Genomic DNA, 17,982 nt, shown 5'->3' on the forward strand with positions numbered 1-17,982 from the left:
TCGTCTTACTTGTAAATTAGTTGATTGATGTTTGCCGTACCTTTATCAATGTATTCATGTACCCTAGAGGTACCGTACAAGTACCCATGGTTGGAGAATTTCTACTGAAGTTGTAATTTTTCCCAAAACACCTTTTTCTGCTGCAAACAAATGTATTTGTGTATGAACTATGAAGTAGTGTCATGGTTTGATTCGTGTCCAACTTTAGACATTTTGGTCAAAGTATTTACATTTGGCACATTTTGTTGTAAAAAGTGCACTCTATGGGTTGAAACCCGTCTATTTCAATTATATTTTACTATTGGTTGTGAATGGTGGTTTGTGACAGTGTGGTGGCTTCTTAGGTCACAAACCATCACTGTTAGCCCCACCCCTTTTATAAACCTCTACAGAGTCACCTCTACAACTAAAAACTGATAGCTTTTGTCCATATGACCTCAGATAGAGATTTGGTGTGTGCAACTCTAACGTGGCAAAGATCGAAAAAGACGCAGTTATGAAGTATTCTGCATCAAATCAGCAACAGGCGACAATCCCACTGGATATAAATAAACAAACACCACATGGAAATACATATTTATTTATTCTTAGAGCCGTATTCTTACTATTGCAACAGTACATCTTACTATTGCTTCACAACGATAGAAAGAGCCGACGTTGAAGGATTAAAAACAACGTCAAAATGAACAATTGCTAGTTATCACTGTATGACACCTCCTGCTTAAAAAGAAACAAAACTTAAAAAACACCTTTTTTTCTGCTGAAAACCAATATATTTGTGTATTAGTATTTAAATTTGGCATATTTTGTTGTAAAAAGTGCACTCTGTGTATGGGTTGAAACCCGTCTATTTCAATTAAATTTTACTATTGGCTGAGAATGGTGGTTTGTGACAGTTTGGTGGCTTCTTAGGGCACAAACCACCACTGTTAGCCCCGCCTCTTTTATAAAAACTAGGACATGTAGACTATAATCTGCAGTGAGTAGTTTGGATTGAAAGAATAGAGTGAATAAATAGGTACAGTACACTGAGTATTGCATAGCTAGTTAGCATAGCATAGCATAGCATAGATTGTTCTTTGGAGATTTTATCGTATAGACTGGGCATGTCTTAACTGCTCCAGAAGCCCCGCCTACAATCTAGGCTTAAAAAAAAAATAAAAATTGAAGCCCACACACGTCAGCCTCAGGGTTTAGTTACTTTCTGAAACCCAAAAAGTCAGAAGTTTCGTGAGGCCTGCTTTCATGGTCTTCTGTGACCCTTCTGCTCCATTGAGCAAATATTCAGTCACCATTCATAATAAATAAATCCAAACATTTCGATCAATTCCATTAAAAGAAATGTATATATTTAAGCATTTAGGCATGTGGCCAAAGAGTGAGGATTAACATAATTACTGACTTAAGTTGTCAAACATCGTTTAATAATATTGCATTCAAGTTCCAGGATCTTTTCTATAAAACACAAAAACTAAATGTGCTTTATTCAGTGATCATTCCTCCCAGAGGTAGTGTCTCTTATGTTTTCAGTAGTAAATCCACTGGAAAGTTTCATTCTGTTTTTCTTCCAATGGACGTCTCCCAGGCATTGTCCGCTTGTTGCTGTGCGTTAGTAATCTTGACATATCGATCAAAGTCCTGCCTTTGGAACATCTTTGACGTGGAGCCTGTTTACGGTCCTTTCGTTTAGAAAAGTAGGGGTTGGGAGTCCATCTTCACGACAAACCTCCTGGGAAAGAAATCACTGCTGTGGGAATGTCACAGAGCTCAAAGTGGCACCTTGTAGTTGCTGTCAGGTAAAGATCATGCACATCCCGAGTGTCAGAGGTGAAAGTAACGGATTACAAGTACTCAAGTTACTGTAATTGAGTGTGCTTTTATGGGTACATGCACTTTTTTCAGTATATTTCTAAATCAGTTATTTTACTTGTACTCAAGTATGTTTTAAAAGAAGTAATTTGTTACATTTCTACACCCATTGTTACTGAGTAAAATTATTATTTTTTTGTTTCGTTTTAAAGTTATCAACGGACATTGTGAAGCTACAAAAAAATGAACTGACCAACCAGATTAAACGTAATGCGTGGTGGCAAAACAGCACTGAATGACGGTTATTTTCTCAGTTTTACAGTTTATAAATTTTGCTAATCTTAGAGCCTAAAAAAAATAATAACAACAATAACAATAACAATAACGATTTGAATTCTCTGGTGTTTGATTTTTTTTTTTTTTAATTGTACATTTTGACAGACCTTTTATTTAAATAAACTAAATTCCAATTGTGCAAGATTTTGTCTCTTCCTTTTTAAGTTCATACATGAGATATTTTAATGTATGTAAGGGAACCATGGCAAGATTAAATACCAAAAATAAACATGGGTGGTGAGAGTAGCTTGTAACTTTTACTTTGCGTACTATTTATTAAAATACTTTTTACTTGTACTTGAATATTTTATGCATGCCTTACTTGTACTTGAGTACAATATCTATCAAGTAACAGTACTTATACTTGAGTAGGATAGATCAGTACACTTTACACCTCTGCAGAGTGTCATATCAAGATGCTCTTACACAATCCTTAACACACACACAAGAGCAAGAGTTTAGTCCATGTAGAGTGCTCCACTAACCAGTCATCTCCAAAAAGTCAAGGCTTGCAGTTCCAAGGCCACGTATCCCTTCATAGCTTCAAACCATCGGCAACTTCATGCTTGTTAACGAACGCCACTGCAAACAAACCGTTCCCTGCTTGTGTTAACTCTTCACTCTGACTCCCCTCCTACCCTCAATTTCCACTCCCAGCATTATCCGTGTGTATTCATAGACCACGTAGGACACGCTCACAGCGGGAATGACTTTCAGGAGGTTGGGGGAAATTCCACGATAAAGTCCGGAGACACCCTCCTGGATCAAGATGTTGCGGAACAAGGCCAACATGGAAAGTTTAGGGGTTCCTTTAATGGAAGCTGGTGAGACAGGAAATGGGTTTCAGAACAAAGAGTGTAAAGAAATGCTAATTCATGAGGTTTATGCATTTTAAAAATTATTACTTCAAGTTTATCCAGATCATGTTTTAAAAAATATATGTATTTTGCGAACCTGTTAAAAAAAAAACATTTTTGGAAAACATATATTATAAATATGAAAAAAAAGAAGGTTGATACAATGGATCCAGTCTGGCCATCAACAAGAAAATGATCGTGCTCCAGCAATGGTTTTCAGTTTCTCTCTATATAAATCTTCTTTAGTAAACTACACAACCTCAGGTTTCTCAGAGGTTTAACATCTTACTTGCAGCTTCCTCAGTCACCACTGGTGTGTGAATGTGTTTCATTGTGTCAAGTGTTTAAAGACTAAGACTCCAGTAACCGAAGGGTTGGGTGTTCAAATCCCGCTCTATCCAAGACATTGTTGTTGTGTCCTTGGGCAATTCATTTTACCCACTTTGCCATTCGTAGTAATGGGTATGAATTGTGCATTAATGTTGGTGGTGGTCAGAAGGGTCGTAGGCGCGAAATGGCAGCCACGCTTCGGTCAGTATGCCCCAGGACAGCTGTGGCTACACTGTAGCTTACCTCCACCAGTATGACTGTGTGAGTGACTGGTGTGAATGAATAATGGTTTCTGTACGCGTTTTGAATCTCCTTGAAAAAAGCGCTATATAAATCCCAGCCATTATTATAATCACAGCTTTTCTCACCTTGTGCCTGCATTCGAGTACGAACCAGTGCCAGCGGGTAACTTGCAAGTTGTCCGCAAGTGCTGGACACAGCACCACATCCGACCAGTACCATCACGCCCGGGTCTACCATCCCCCTGTTTCTGTTCAGCCAAGAAAACTTTAAAGTCTATAGAATGAAAAAAGGTAATTAAAGAGTGAGCAGTGAGTGTTGCACAGTACAAAACCTTTTAAATGTCTCTCAGACCTCGTAAACGGCCAAGTCAATCCCAGCGTAGGGGACGATACTCAGCAGGTTAGGAATATAGCCCTTATAGAAGGCAGTGACACCTTCTCTCTGTAGAATCTGTTTGGCACAGTCTGTGATTCCTGAGTATTGACCTGTTTTTCTAAGGGTTAGACGAGTCTTTAAAACCTGTAAGAGGGGAAAAATGGAGGATGGATCAGATTGACGACATGTTATATCTCATTGGCGTAGAAGTCGTACTATGTATGTACAGTTGTGTGCGAAAGTCAGGGCACCCCTTTAAAAACAGCATATTTTATATATTTAAAAAGTTATATTCATATTTACTGTCTCTCTGGTATATGGGAAAAAAAAGACAATATTGTCAGGAAACATTAATGCATAGTTACATTTTATAAATTGAACAAAATTACAAAAAGGAAAAACATAATTTTGGCATGTGCAAAAGTCGGGGCACCCTACAGCATCAGTACCTTTAGTACTTAGTAACACCCCCTCTGGCAGATATCACAGCTTGTAAACGCTTCTCATAGCCAACAACAAGTCTCTGGATTCTATTATTTGGGATTTTTTCCCATTCTTCCTTGCAAAAGGCTTCCAGTTCTGCAATATTCCTAGGACGTCTTGCATGCACAGCTCTTTTAAGATCTACCCACAGATTTTCGATAATGTTTAAGTCGGGAGACTGTGAAGGCCATTCCAAAACCTTCAGCTTGCGTTTGTTGAAGTAGTCCATGGTGGATTTGGAGGTATGTTTAGGATCATTATCCTGTTGTAGAAGCCATCCTCTTTTCAGCTTTAGCTTTTTTACAGATGCTGTGATATTTGCCTCCAGAATTTGCTGGTATTTAATTGAATCCATTCTTCCCTCCACCCGAGCAATGTTTCCTGTCCCACTGGCTGCAACACAACCCCAAAGCATGATGGATCCACCCCCATATTTAACAGTTGGAAAGGTGTTCTTTTCATGAAATGCTGCTCCTTTTTTTCTCCAAACATACCTTTGCTTATTGTGGCCAAATAGTTCTATTTTAACTTCATCAGTCCACAGCACTTGTTTCCAAAAGTCATCAGGCTTCAGTAGATGTTCTGTTGCATATTTTTGACATTGTATTTTATGATGAGGTCGTAGATAAGGTTTTTTTTCTACAGACTCTTCCATGAAGGTCTTGTTTGTGCAAGTATCGGCGCACAGTGGAAGGGTGCACCACCACTGCTGAGTCTGCTAAATCTTCCTGGAGGTCTTTTGAAGTCAAATGTGGGTTTTGGTTTACCTTTCTGACCAGACTACGAGCTGTTCTCTCCGAGAGTTTCCTTGGTCTTCCAGATCTCTTCTTGACCTCCACAGTTCTCCTCACCTGCCATCTCTTAATTATGCCTCGCACTGTGGAAACTGCAAGCTGAAAACGCTTTGCTATCTTCTTGTAGCCCTCCCCGGCATTGTAGGCATCAATTACTTTCATTTTTTCTGTCTTACACAGCTTCTTAGAGGAACCCATGGTTGCTGAGTGTTTGTACAAGGTTTGTGGAGTCGCCGTATTTAAGAAACCCTCAAATTGGCACCAGCTGGCACTCCCTAATGACAATTGTTGACACATGCTTCAGGACCAATGAGCTGGTAGAGGTCTGAGCTTGTAAAAAGAATCTGACACTTCATTTTTGTAATTTTGTTCAATTTATAAAATAAAATGTAACTATGCATTAATGTTTCCTGACAATATTGTCTTTTTTTCACATATACCAGAGAGACAGTAAATATGAATATAACTTTTTAAATATATAAAATATGCTGTTTTTAAAGGGGTGCCCTGACTTTCGCACACAACTGTATTTTCCCTGTGGTTTACCTCCATTGGATAGATAGCTGTCTGAGCTGTTGCTCCTGCTAAAGAACCAGCCACAAACCTCTCATGAACCCTCAGATTTCTTGATTCGTTACTGCCACGGATTATGTTTTTGATCTGTGCAGCATAACAAATGAGCAAATTGGTCAAAGAAATACATTGCATCCGTCCTCTAGGCCTGCCTTATCCTGTACAGGGACAGTCACTGACATAGACACACCCCTAGACAAGTCACTAGCCTCACAAGGTTTTATTTCTGCAGTCAGATCTGAGAATTCTAAAATTTAAACATACATAATTTTGGACTGCAGAAGGAACCAGAAAACCCAAAAGAAACCCATCCCCCAAAGAGTTCACATTCTTGGACTGAGGAGCGAAATCCCATTACCTCGAGTAAATCAACGTTTAGACCGAATTATTACAACACATTTATATTCTACCATACGATTACTGGAAATCTTTATTTAAAAGGGGGTGGGAAGGTCTCCAGCAGACCTCCATGACTTTGAGCAGGATAAGCAGGTATAGCAGGTGATAAGAAGGCAATAAAAACAGCACATTCAGACTGTAACAAAAAAACAACATTACACTGATGCATGAACCCACATGACAGAGTGCAGATGGATAAATGAATGCTCAGCAAGGTTGTTTTTTTCACCTGTTCATAGGCTGTGAACTTGATGGCAGTCTCTGGGGCAATCTTTAAAACATTGACTCCATTTCCTCTCCACAATGACCACGGGCCTCCTTCTTTCAACATGAAGTTAAAACTGTTCTTCACACTCCCTCTGACATCAGATGAACCATGAACCTGATAGAGCATGGGTTCAATGTCAGACTCATCCATTCATTACAACCACGTTTAGATCGTTTAGATTTAGATCAAAACTATATCCCAGCCGACCTGTCGGAAGACTTTGATGCGATCCAAAGGTGCCGTCCCAGTCCGAGACACAGACCCAGCCATGGCTCCGGCCAACAGCTGACGCCACACGTAGCCGGACTTCTTCTCCTCCTCTGAGAAGTCATCAGGTACAGTGAGCTGCTCGCCAATGTCCAACATCTACTGATGCAACACACGGAAACATTTTAAATGAAGGCACACATACACCAATGGCCAAAAATGGGACTTTTTTCTGGGAAAAAAGTGTAGTTAATCAATCCATCTATTTGAGTGTAAACTGTTATCCATTTCCTTCTTCTGTCTGTCGTTAACTCCTCCAACACCGTTTGTCCGATTTTGACAAATAAGCTATCAAAACGTTCAAAAAATTCCTGAGATTTAAGCTTGTACTTTTATAATTTCTAACTTTTAAACTTTTTGACATATTTAATATTTTATGCAACTGCATTGACTTTTCAGCGTGGAGTGGAGAGCTCCAGTTTTTACCTTAAAATCTTTGCAAACAAATTGTCAACGTTTTCAATCTTTTTCCATCTTTTTTTCGATTGTTACAGATCCTTCAACGTATTTCAACAATTTTCATCATATCTTCTGCATTTATTCACAGAGGGTTCACTGGCTAGGCTAAAACTGGGCTAGCGCTAATGCTGGGCAAAAGCTAAGTTATTGCTAGGTTAATGCTATTGCTAGGCTACTGCTAGGCTAATTCTAGGTGAATGCTAAGTTAATGCTATTGTTATGCTAATGTTAGGTTAATGCTAGGCTAATGCTAGCTATTGTTTATAGCAGGGTAATGTTATGTTAATGCTGATGCTGGGCTAATGCCAATGCTAGGCTAATGTCAATGCTAATGCTAGGCTAATGCCAATGTTTATGCTAGGTTAATGCTAGGCTAATGCTAGGTTAAAGCTAATACTAATGTTAACTAATGCTATGCTATGCTATGCTAAATATTAATGCTTAGCAAATGCTAGCTAATGATAATACTCGATAATGTAAATGTTAATGCTAGCTAATGCTATGTTAATGTTAGCTAAAGCTAATGCTAGCAAATGCTATGCTAATGCTCGCTAATGCTACCGCTAGGCTAATGCTAATGCAGTGTTCGATGACGCGGACCAGTACCTGCATCCTCAGTAGCATTTTTTTAGGAAATGCAAATATTCTAGTTGAGGATGTTCCAAGGTATTGTGCATTTCACAATCTGATACAGTTACTAATGTGGATGCTTCTGTACGTGTTAACTCACCATTGAGCGCTTCCAATAGCGAGCCACTTCCTCCATGTTAGTCAGAGGGTTGAAAAGGAAATAATCTCGCCACTCATGCCAGTCAATAGTCATGGTACCATCCTTGTCCATGCTGGGTAAAGAAACAAACAAATTAAGCCTTCATGTTTACCATGTTGACTTTTTAACACAGTTTAGCCAGATGATTCCGGAGCAAAACAAACAAGTATTTGAATTCTGGGAGTAAATTGTAGTACATCAGGAAAATAATTGTATTTCTAACATCTCTGACATAAAATAAAAGTAGAAGTTAATGTTTGATTGATCTCTTAACAATAGCATTACTCTTACCGGAAAATACAACATTACCTGAGAATACAATAGACTAACAATATAAAAATCATTATGGAGAATAACTAATTTATGCAACTTTTTATAATGTTTGAATACAATGGGCTCAATTTCTCCAAGTTGGTTTTGTGACCTCAAAGCAAGAAATATGTGGAAGAGTTTTTCCCCCCAGTTGTGTGTGGTGCTTTGGTTGCCTTCCACCAACAGACATATTGTATGACAGCTTCATTAGTGTTTTTATATTCACTGTAGGAGTAATTGTGATTGCAACAAAGCAAAAAAAAAAGCAGATGATAGGCGATAACAGACCTCAGCAAAATGCGTGTTGCATCCTTCATGCTGACGCTCACACCCATGGAACGCAGACAGTCTTGGATCTCTGCTGCATCGATGTGACCTGGAAACACGGACGCAGCAAGTTATTATGAAACGTCATAAATGCACAGATTTATTTCTTTACTATGAGCATTCTGACCATCGCTGTTCTTGTCCACTCTGTGAAACATAAGTTTCAGCTGTTTTTCATGGGCCCGAAGATACTGGGTGAATTCCTCAAAGTCTAGCACTCCATCATTGTTGGTGTCTCCAGCAGCGACCATCTAACAGCACCGAGAGAAATAAAAACCAAACATTTGGTTACATTTGCCTGGAATTCGGAGTCGTTGTTTTGAGTTCATGGAAAGCTCAGAAGAGTGATATTCTACAACCTAAACCGTGAACAGATCAAGGTAAAGACAGCAAGACAGGACCTTCAACTAGCAATCCTTTGCTGATGGTAAATCAAGCATGGAAAACATCTGATATGTTTACCTCCTGCAGTGACACTCACAGGACAACACACGCAGAGAAAAACAAAGACATTCATGCACACATTTACTCTTACAGTTGATTTAGAGCAGACATGAGCAACTGGTGGCACGAGGTTCATGTTTTCTGCAAAGTCTATTTGCTGCAACTGATATCAAACATTAGTACTACACAAGAAAACACATAACAATCGACCATGTGGGAAGAGATCAAGTGCAGCAGCGCTGAGAGAAAGGTCAGCCATCTCAGCTTTCAAGACCCTTCTTCTTACGACTAAAATAGCCAGTGAGCTGCACTCCACTCTTTTCAAATCAAGTCAAAACATAAAGTGTTGGATGACGTCTGGCCGTGATTTGACAGAATTAGCAGCAGGTCAACAAATCGTGATGGATAAAAGGCTGTGGTGGTAAGAGAAAGAAGATGGAAAAAGATGGCAAATTATGACCTTTAGGCTTTTCTACTAAAAACAAACACCTGAGAGCCGAGGCAGGGCCTGTGTTCAAAATACCAAGTTATGCTGGTGATGTTCTTCCTGACTGCTGGAGTACAAACATACACTCAGACCCCGGCGCACAGAGTGGAATGATCAGAAGAAAGAGGATAAGATCTTACACAGAGTTAGAAATGTAAGAAAGGCGCAAAACCAATCCACTAAAACGTGATATTGCGTTTATTTTTTCTTAAAGGGGCAGTATTATGAAAATTTCACTTCATAATGGTTTTGCTACAGTGACATACAACCCTTTAGCCTCATTCAGAGGGCCAAAGTTGAAAAAGTCATGTTTCCTCCCTCCCTTGTTACTCCGCAATTTGTAAAAAGTCAGCTCCAGCAAGTTGGATTTTTCTCGCCTTATGACTCATAAGGTGGAAACTCCTCCTCCTGACTATCCTGGCTCCTCCTACCCTGCATAAGAATGTGAGCTTCTCCCTCTCAAACTACCTCACAGGTAAAAGAAACAGCAAAGGCAGGTTGATATTACAGTTAATATAATTACGTTCAGTATATAGATATTCCGAGGCACAGTGCGAGTGCTCACAATCAGTTTCATCACTACTATGTAGTTGGGGTCCATAATACTGGACCTTTAAAGATCGTTTTTTAAATTATGAGGCTTCTTTTTTAATTAGATTTAGGGTTTGCTTTGCTGTAGACTGCAATATCTACCATATGTTTTTGTATTGAGCATCTCTTTGTTTATTCCATGAATTTTTATTTTTGTGACATCCAAGGCCTGACTATGACTAACCTTCATTTTAATCTGTGATTTCTCACATCTGTATACCATGTTGGCACTTTTCGTCTTTTTCCCATCATGTATTTGTTTTTTTCTACAATCACATAATCCAAACCAGTCTCTCATTTTAGCAGTTTTGCCTTTTCTATGGTGTTTAGGCTTGTTTCTGTGAACAAGAATGTTTAATAAGTTTAATATCATTTTTGCATAACCTTTGTATCTCTCGATTATACTCAATTATATAAAGATAACTTTGGCAGCAAATGTAGTTTTAGTCCTTAGATTTTTCATTTTTCTCTTTCGACAAAAAAAAAAAACACCAGCAATAAGTCACTGGATTCCTCACCAAGTTCTCCTCTGTGAGTGGTTGGTTATAATGTGTCTGTGTCCATGGCAACACTTTGAGTTAAACTTTGTCATTATTTGTCATGATAATTTAACCTTATCTAAAACCTGACTCATTAAAATCTTAATTCGTGGTGAATTTTTTTTTCAAAACAAAAGATGTGAAGCAGTCAAGCATGAGGGGTCCAAATTTTTGATATGATTTGTCTTGCTGTTGGAACATAGTCTGTTTTACTATACATCTAAATTAATTTTGCATTAAATCCACATAAAATGAGTAATTCCAACTTTGGGCAGTGATTGCAACATATGGGAGAAAATTCTGTGTGGTACAGGAAAAAGACGGGTGCTCGATGTGACCGCCTAGACAAGAAACTGTAGCGGAAGTGGCCCCTATGTAGGATAGGGCCTCGGTCAGAGCCATTTGGACTGAGGTGGGAGTTAAATGACTGTAACCGAAGTAGCCCCAATGTGGTATGTGGAAACTTTTTTTTAACAAATCCCTTTAAATGTTGCTTAAATCCTACTTTTTCCAAAGATTTTTTAGAAAACCCTTGTTTTGCCAAGCCGGCCCGCAGCTCCATGATGTCAATGCGTCCATCTTTGTTGAGGTCGAGCTGATCAAACAGCTCTGCCCAACGCTTCTCTCTCTCTCTGTCGGAAACGGACGAATCACTGTCCTGACAGTGAGCCCAAGTAAAGGAAGTCCTCAGGGGTCCCATAACCAATCAGTCAGCTGGTGAGAGAAAAAGAAGAGAATCAACAACATATATTCATGTAAAAAACAAACAAATGTATACAACCTGGTATTCACATTTGAGGTGATCAATGTATAAGATCACATGAGTTCAGATTGGATTTCATCCCATGTGACAGTTTTTAATTGTTGACAAAATTTTAAATATGTTTTTGATGTCGTTTTTGTTGACAAATTTTTTTTTTTTTTTTTTTAAAGGTATAGTCTAATTATTGTCTTGAAAAGTATGACGGAAAGTTTTAGTCAACAAAATTAACACTGGCTCAGTCCTCGCTTTTTAAAAGACTTTGGTGTGGATAATAATAATATTCCCTCTTTATGACTTGTCTTTATGACTCCTTAAAATACGCCATCATAAGCCAATTTATTTACTGCAGTAATTATTCTGTTAATCATTTTTAAATGTGGTTAACACCCATATAACAAGAAAACATGATCATTTTGTAAAAACACTATGATGTAAAGTTTTCTGGTAACACCGCCCATCACTAATATAATCACAATTCCAAGTTAGTAAAATAAATCCAAACACGTCTTTTGGTAAAGAGGTAAAACGTCTTTTCAAACAAACTGAAATACTTTCCAAAAAACATAATTGTGTTATACTTTTTTTTTTTTTTAAGAAACGGCCAAGATGTAGATATTTTTATCTTAATCTAAAAGATAATGAACTGTTCAAAACGAGCTAAATGTCCTTTGTGTGAACACTCAACTCAGAACTGTTGGAGAGAAATATTTTAATTAAGGTTCAGTGCACCTTGTTTTACTACATAATAGTGTATTATTTAGAGCATTACTTCACAAACTAAAGCATTCATTTCCATCTCATTCAATAAGTAGAAACATAATCATACCTAATAGATGAAGAACACAGATTATGTTCTTAAAAAGTCTTATTGAGATTTCTGAAAAGAGAAAGTATGGAAAGCAGCGACTGGGTTTCAATAACAACATTTCACATCCAGAAAAGGAACAAAAAAAAAATGAATTTAATAATTTTAAAATCTAAAATTAATCATTTAGAAACATTTGGCTCCAAATATTAATGACTTCTAAGAGAGATTATGTGTCTCTAGAACTGCAGCTTGTGTGGTATTTCAGGTCTGAGAAGCCCTTTTTATTAAACGTGCCCCAAAAAGGGAAATAACAGGGTCACAGGAGGCCAAGCTTTACTGATGCACATAACGACCAAGAGCCGACTCATATTACTGAAGGTGTTAATGTTGGCGTTGGTATAAAGGGAACTCAGTGTGTGTGATGGATTCTATAACCACAGACTGTTCTGACGCAGTGTGTGACGGACGGGTCAGGTAAAGTTCTCAGAATCCGTTTATCCACATCCAATTTTCAACACCATCAGAGACCATAAATATCCTGTCGCGGAATTAAACGTGCCTTGTTGCTGTGGCCTTTTTAAGATGGATAATTTACTCCATTACTCAAATTAATGCAAAACACAACAGATGAGAATCCATGGAATAAATCTTTGCAGGTTTCTGATTCTGAATATATATTTTTAAAAATCACAAACTGAAAAACTCAGGAAAACAGGTGCCATGTTACTGCCTCCTACTGTTAGAAGTACATTTCTACTCCAACTCTTCAGAATTAAAACATTCTACATTCTTTGCAAAAACCTGAGACCCACTGAATACAGTTCTGCGACCCAAATTCCTCTCCCAACCCACCAGTTTAGAACCTGTGTGCTAGATAACAATAATTAAAAATTCAGTTTTATTTGTAATTGTTTTTTGTGTTTTCAGGTTTCCAACAATTCTCTCTTGAAAAAAGAATGTATGTGTTAGTGAAACAGCCTGACTAAATAAAAGTTCCATGAAGTTAGAGCTGGGCAATATTTTGATATTCAAGACATGTTGAGTTTTCTCTTTTACATAAAGGCTGACATTGTCATTATTATGACATGGTACCTGTCATTGGCATGAATAAGGTGTCATGAAGGCTGTCATTAAGTCCATGCAGGATTTTCTTTTTAAATTTCATTGAGGACTAATTTTTATTTAATTTTGAGAAATTATGAGAATTATTTTTTTTTTTTAAATGTCTTTTGAACAATTTCAGATTTAAAATGACTGCAAAGAAGCATGAGGAAATTGCAATCCTCCAAATATTGTGGAGTTTCATTAAATGAGTGTATTTAGAGGGACTGATGAACCTACAACTGAATTATTTGGTAATTTACACAATAATTAATGTTGAGTTTTTTTTTTTTTATTTATTTATTTTTTTTTTTAAACTTTCTCCTACGGGCCGAATTGGATGGCCTAAAGGGCCTAATTTGGCCCCTGGGTCATGAGTTTGGCAAAAGTGATCTGGACCAAAGCTATAGAAACAGTAAGGATTGCAGTTTAAACACACATGATGGATTTGTGGTTTTCAGTCTGAGTAACAGATACCACAGCACACCTTCGGTGGGCTGTTTCTGCAGCTAAACCCAGAACTATCCTGTCAAAGACTGTCAAAGACAGGATAGTTCTGATGCAAAGGTCCAAAAGCCTGATACCTGCTGTGTTTAGGTTTCCTATAGGATCCTGGTGGAGCTCCACGGTCCGTAGTGAACTAATCCTCAAAGTGCATGTCAGCACTCACACGCTCTGTTAGTCTGTCTGTACCGTGACGTAGTGTTTATCTCCAAAAAATCCGGAATCCAGAGCAGGACGTAGATGATCCGAGCCTCAATAGCAGCTCCGGGTTCGGGTTCAGGTCTCAGACCAGCAGCCCGTGGGTCCGTGCTGAGTCCAGCGATCTGAGACCTGCAGACAGACGGATGGACGGTGGTGGTGGTGGTGGTGGTGGTGGTGGTGGTCTGCGTCCCTCGGTGGTGGATCGTCCTGAGCACTGGGAGGAATGGGAGCTCTGGGAGCTGAGGAAGCAGGAAGCAGATTCTGAAACTGCAGGCGGGCCACACAGAAGTGTTGTGAGACTGTAGTAGTGCTGGGCAAAAAAAAAAAAAAAAACCCAAAAATAAATAAATCGATTTATCGAATTCGTAGATAATTAAAAATATTTTTATTTTGCAAATTTGAGTTAAAAAAAAAAATTCTTCCCCCGAGTAGGCTATATGTGTGCCACAGGCATGTTCAATGTTTTATTCGCACTATGCTGAGATGCTAAGGGAAGAGTTTATTATTATTTTTAATTGTAATGTTATATGTTATAAAATATGTAGTTATCTGATTTCTTAATCAGAAAACTACTTAAGCTACTGTGAAGTTGATGTTGCACTTTTGTTTAAACCTGTGTTAAAGCTTGAAATTGTTGAATGACAGAGCCTCATTTACCTTTTATTTTGGGATTGTTCTATGCATTTTAATGAGGACAATCACAGCAATAAAGTTGCACTTTTGACAATAAATATGTCTACGGTCATTTTTAAGTTCATTGAAAAAAAAAAATCGAAAATCAAATTTTTCTTTAAAAAATTGAAGATTTTTTTTAGGCAAAATCGCCCAGCCCGATTCTGTAGACTTCATGATGAGTAACATCATCTAATCACTGCAGATGATTTATTTACCTAATCAATAATACTCTATTAATGGGACTGATTGATACAAGCAATATCTAAAAACTACAGTTTAATTATTTACATTTTAGTTTAGCAATAGCTATAAACCAGTGTTTTTCAACCTTGGGGTAATGACCCCATGTGGGGTCACTTGGAATGTATAGTAAATAAAAAAAAAAAAAAAAAACATTATATTTTTCAATTTAAAAAACAACACACATTGATAAAAAACTGTATTCTGTAATTTCACTTCCTCAAATATGTATCTCTCTATAAAAGCAAGGAATCTGTGTTCCTCAAATACCTCTACGAATCAGGCTCAAATTGACCCGAGACTTTCAACATGGCTGCTGCTTGGTTCAAGCGTGCAACTCGGATTTGTCGCCCCATCCCCAGAGTCTATGGACTCAATAATTATGTCATCAGTCCTTGCTCTACAGTGATTATGTCATTAGTTGGAACATTGGTCCTACCCACAGTAACGATATCACATTTACAAATTCCGTGTACATCTAAATTAACTGTGTTGGATTAATGACACTAAACGAGTTTGGACAGAGTCTGTTCTGTTCTGAGGAGATCCACGAGGACAACAAACTGGAAACGGAATAGATGGGGTTCAACCCAAAACATATGAAAACACAATAGTGATCACTACACATTTCACAAGAAATCTAAATGTCCCTGACGTCCCACCTTCAAACACAACCTCATTTGGCCATCTATGAAAAAGCTACTTAATTAATAAAATACAGTATGAAAATATTTGTGCTGGCACATAGTGTCACTGTGTACAAATCCTGGTAACTATGTATTTGTAGCACATTATTATATGATTATAACAATTAAAAATTAATTCTAGAAATTTGTGATATTAAAATGGGGTCACGATTCAAAAAAGTTTGTGAACCACTGCTATAAACTGTACAGCAGTAGCATTCACTGAATTTGGACTATGTAAAACTTTGTCTCAATTTAAATGAAATTATATTCTATTTCTACGCTATAAACAAATACAATTCAGTTATCAAAAAATTGCATAAGTGCATTGTTATATTTCAGCATGTAGTTCTTATATTGCACATTTTCTAAAGGAATAAAAAAAAGCCTTTTAATCAAGTGAAATATTGTGTAACTTTACTCTGCCAGACATCTTTAAATGGAAATTAAAAATGTAATAATGTTTACATGGAACTTTTGTCTAAAATCCTGAACCTTTATTAAAAAAATAAGTTTGTGGAAGGACTTGAAGGTTTAAATTTATGTGATTTGTTTTATATTTGACATTTGAATAACTACAACTCACAGTAGACTAAGCAGGAAGTAGCACAGAGCATTTCTGTTAGTTGTTTTATTAAAACAGAGATCATTTAAACAAAGGTGAATGTATTGCAAAATCCCAAAGTGTATTTGAGAGGAAAAGTAAAGAGTTGCTTGAACTCCTGTTGTAGAATCAATAGTGTGTACTTTTTAAAATCCTCCATTTTTCCTCTTATATCCCAGTCAATCTTCAGTGGGCCTGCTGTTCTAAACCCAACATATTTTAAAGTATATAAACATGAGTCATACAAGGCCTGTCATTGTTTTATTGTAGTCTCATGTAGATAATAAAATAAATTCTCTTTCAAACAATCTGGACTTCTATTAAAGATAAATTCTGAATGTAACAAGAAAACATTATTCCTTTAGTTCATTCAGTTGCAACCTCACGACTCATAATGGATCGTGTTGTGTCTCTGGTGGGAGTTTGTGTAACATCCAGGATTGATAAATCACCAAAAACATCCAAATGAACACAAAAATGTGCTTTAATTGTCCATTTGTTGAATGAGTTCCTATTTGGAGCTGGATCCAGGATGAGCAGCTGCAGGTTTTCCTTTCTTCTCTGCTCCTTTAACCACAGTCAGTGGTTTGTGGAGGGAGGAGCTGGCCTTGTGGGCCACCTCATGCTCGATCTGGTTCCTGATAGCCACCTCCAGGCCCTTCAGGTAGCACGCCAGAAGGTAAAAGATACAGAGTTAGTGTTTGAAATGTGCAGACACACACACACACACACAAAAAGCTCTGCTGTCACACTTAGTGAAATGTGCTTTTACCTTCTTCAGCTTCTGTTGCTCAACCACCTGAGCCTTCTTAGGGGCAATGGCTCTCGCTTAACAAAGAAAATAATTATTTACTTTTTTTGGAGCATTTATAACACAGAAAAGTAGAGTAGCTTTACTGATCATGTAGTGGGGATATATAGTCATTGCAGCTCAGACAAAGTGCAAGAAAAAAAAGACAACAGAAGGCAACACACAGATTACCCAAAAGACACCTGAAAAATAGTGCAACGAAGGAAATAAAATAATTATTAGATACTATACAATAAAAAATACATTAAACATAAAACATACATATATAAACCCCAAAAAAATTAAAAAAGCAATGAAAAACAAACAGTCATTACTTAGTGTCTTACAATTATGAGATAGTATAATTGGTATCTCAAAATTATCACTTAGATTTTTTATAAATTATTATTTTACTTTTTCTATTTTTTCTTTTTTTAAACTGGCGATATTGGGCTTCCATAGAAAATCCACCTCACAATATAAAATTAATAAATAAAATAAAAATAAATAAAAAAAATTTTGACTTGTTAAAAAAAAATATATATATTCGAATGTAATTAACTTTAAATTAAAATGAAAAATTGGTGCGACATCTCCAGAAATCAATAACATGTAACGTAATATCCAAAAATTATAAATTGTGCAACGTGTGCGACGCTAATTTTATAAACGGACAACGTGCTTTGCAGCTCACGTCACGTGGTGTATGGCGTCTACGTCCTTTAAACTGTTCTTTTTTATTGTTTCTTTTCCAGGTGATATATCCGCTACTTACCTCCTTTCTTTGGTCCTTTTCGTTTGTTTACGTGCTGTTTTTTGGCTCCTGGGCGCTGAGCTTTAAATTTCTGTGAACCCTGAGCCATTTTTACAACACAGGAAGAAAACAACGCGATACTTCTTCGTGTTTGTTGATGTTTCGCTTTGTCGCATTACCGCCACCTGCCGGTT

At 37.3% G+C, this 17,982-nt stretch overlaps 2 protein-coding genes across 6 annotated transcripts; both read right to left on the reverse strand.

Moving 5' to 3' along the window:
- Positions 1-564: 564 nt before the first annotated feature.
- On the reverse strand, positions 565-14,313 carry LOC114465203 (calcium-binding mitochondrial carrier protein SCaMC-3-like). Of its 5 annotated transcripts, none has more exons than XR_003674289.1 (12): positions 13,919-14,313; positions 11,168-11,376; positions 8,729-8,852; positions 8,563-8,650; positions 7,924-8,035; positions 6,675-6,833; positions 6,429-6,581; positions 5,774-5,887; positions 3,927-4,094; positions 3,701-3,848; positions 2,631-2,966; positions 565-1,729 (listed from the first exon to the last, which is right to left on the reverse strand). XR_003674289.1 is itself a non-coding variant. In XM_028450062.1 (12 exons), exons 2-12 carry the CDS (start codon positions 11,360-11,362, stop codon positions 1,716-1,718), a joined length of 1,458 nt encoding a protein of 485 aa, XP_028305863.1. In that variant the 5' UTR covers positions 11,363-11,376; positions 13,919-14,313; the 3' UTR covers positions 565-1,715. The 5 variants fall into 5 exon arrangements, 4 of the variants coding, with proteins under 4 accessions (XP_028305863.1, XP_028305850.1, XP_028305872.1 ...); XM_028450062.1 differs by having other exon boundaries at positions 2,784-2,966; XM_028450049.1 differs by lacking the exon at positions 565-1,729 and having other exon boundaries at positions 2,423-2,966.
- A 2,179-nt stretch (positions 14,314-16,492) lies between these two features.
- c1h19orf53 (chromosome 1 C19orf53 homolog) lies at positions 16,493-17,967 on the reverse strand. The gene is made up of 3 exons (XM_028453504.1): positions 17,810-17,967; positions 17,017-17,072; positions 16,493-16,902 (listed from the first exon to the last, which is right to left on the reverse strand). The coding sequence occupies exons 1-3, from the start codon at positions 17,895-17,897 to the stop codon at positions 16,756-16,758; spliced, it is 291 nt and encodes a 96-aa protein (XP_028309305.1). The 5' UTR covers positions 17,898-17,967; the 3' UTR covers positions 16,493-16,755.
- Between the last annotated feature and the right edge of the window lie 15 nt (positions 17,968-17,982).

Source organism: Gouania willdenowi, chromosome 1 (assembly GCF_900634775.1).
Source record: "Gouania willdenowi chromosome 1, fGouWil2.1, whole genome shotgun sequence".
NCBI lineage: Eukaryota > Metazoa > Chordata > Actinopteri > Blenniiformes > Gobiesocidae > Gouania > Gouania willdenowi.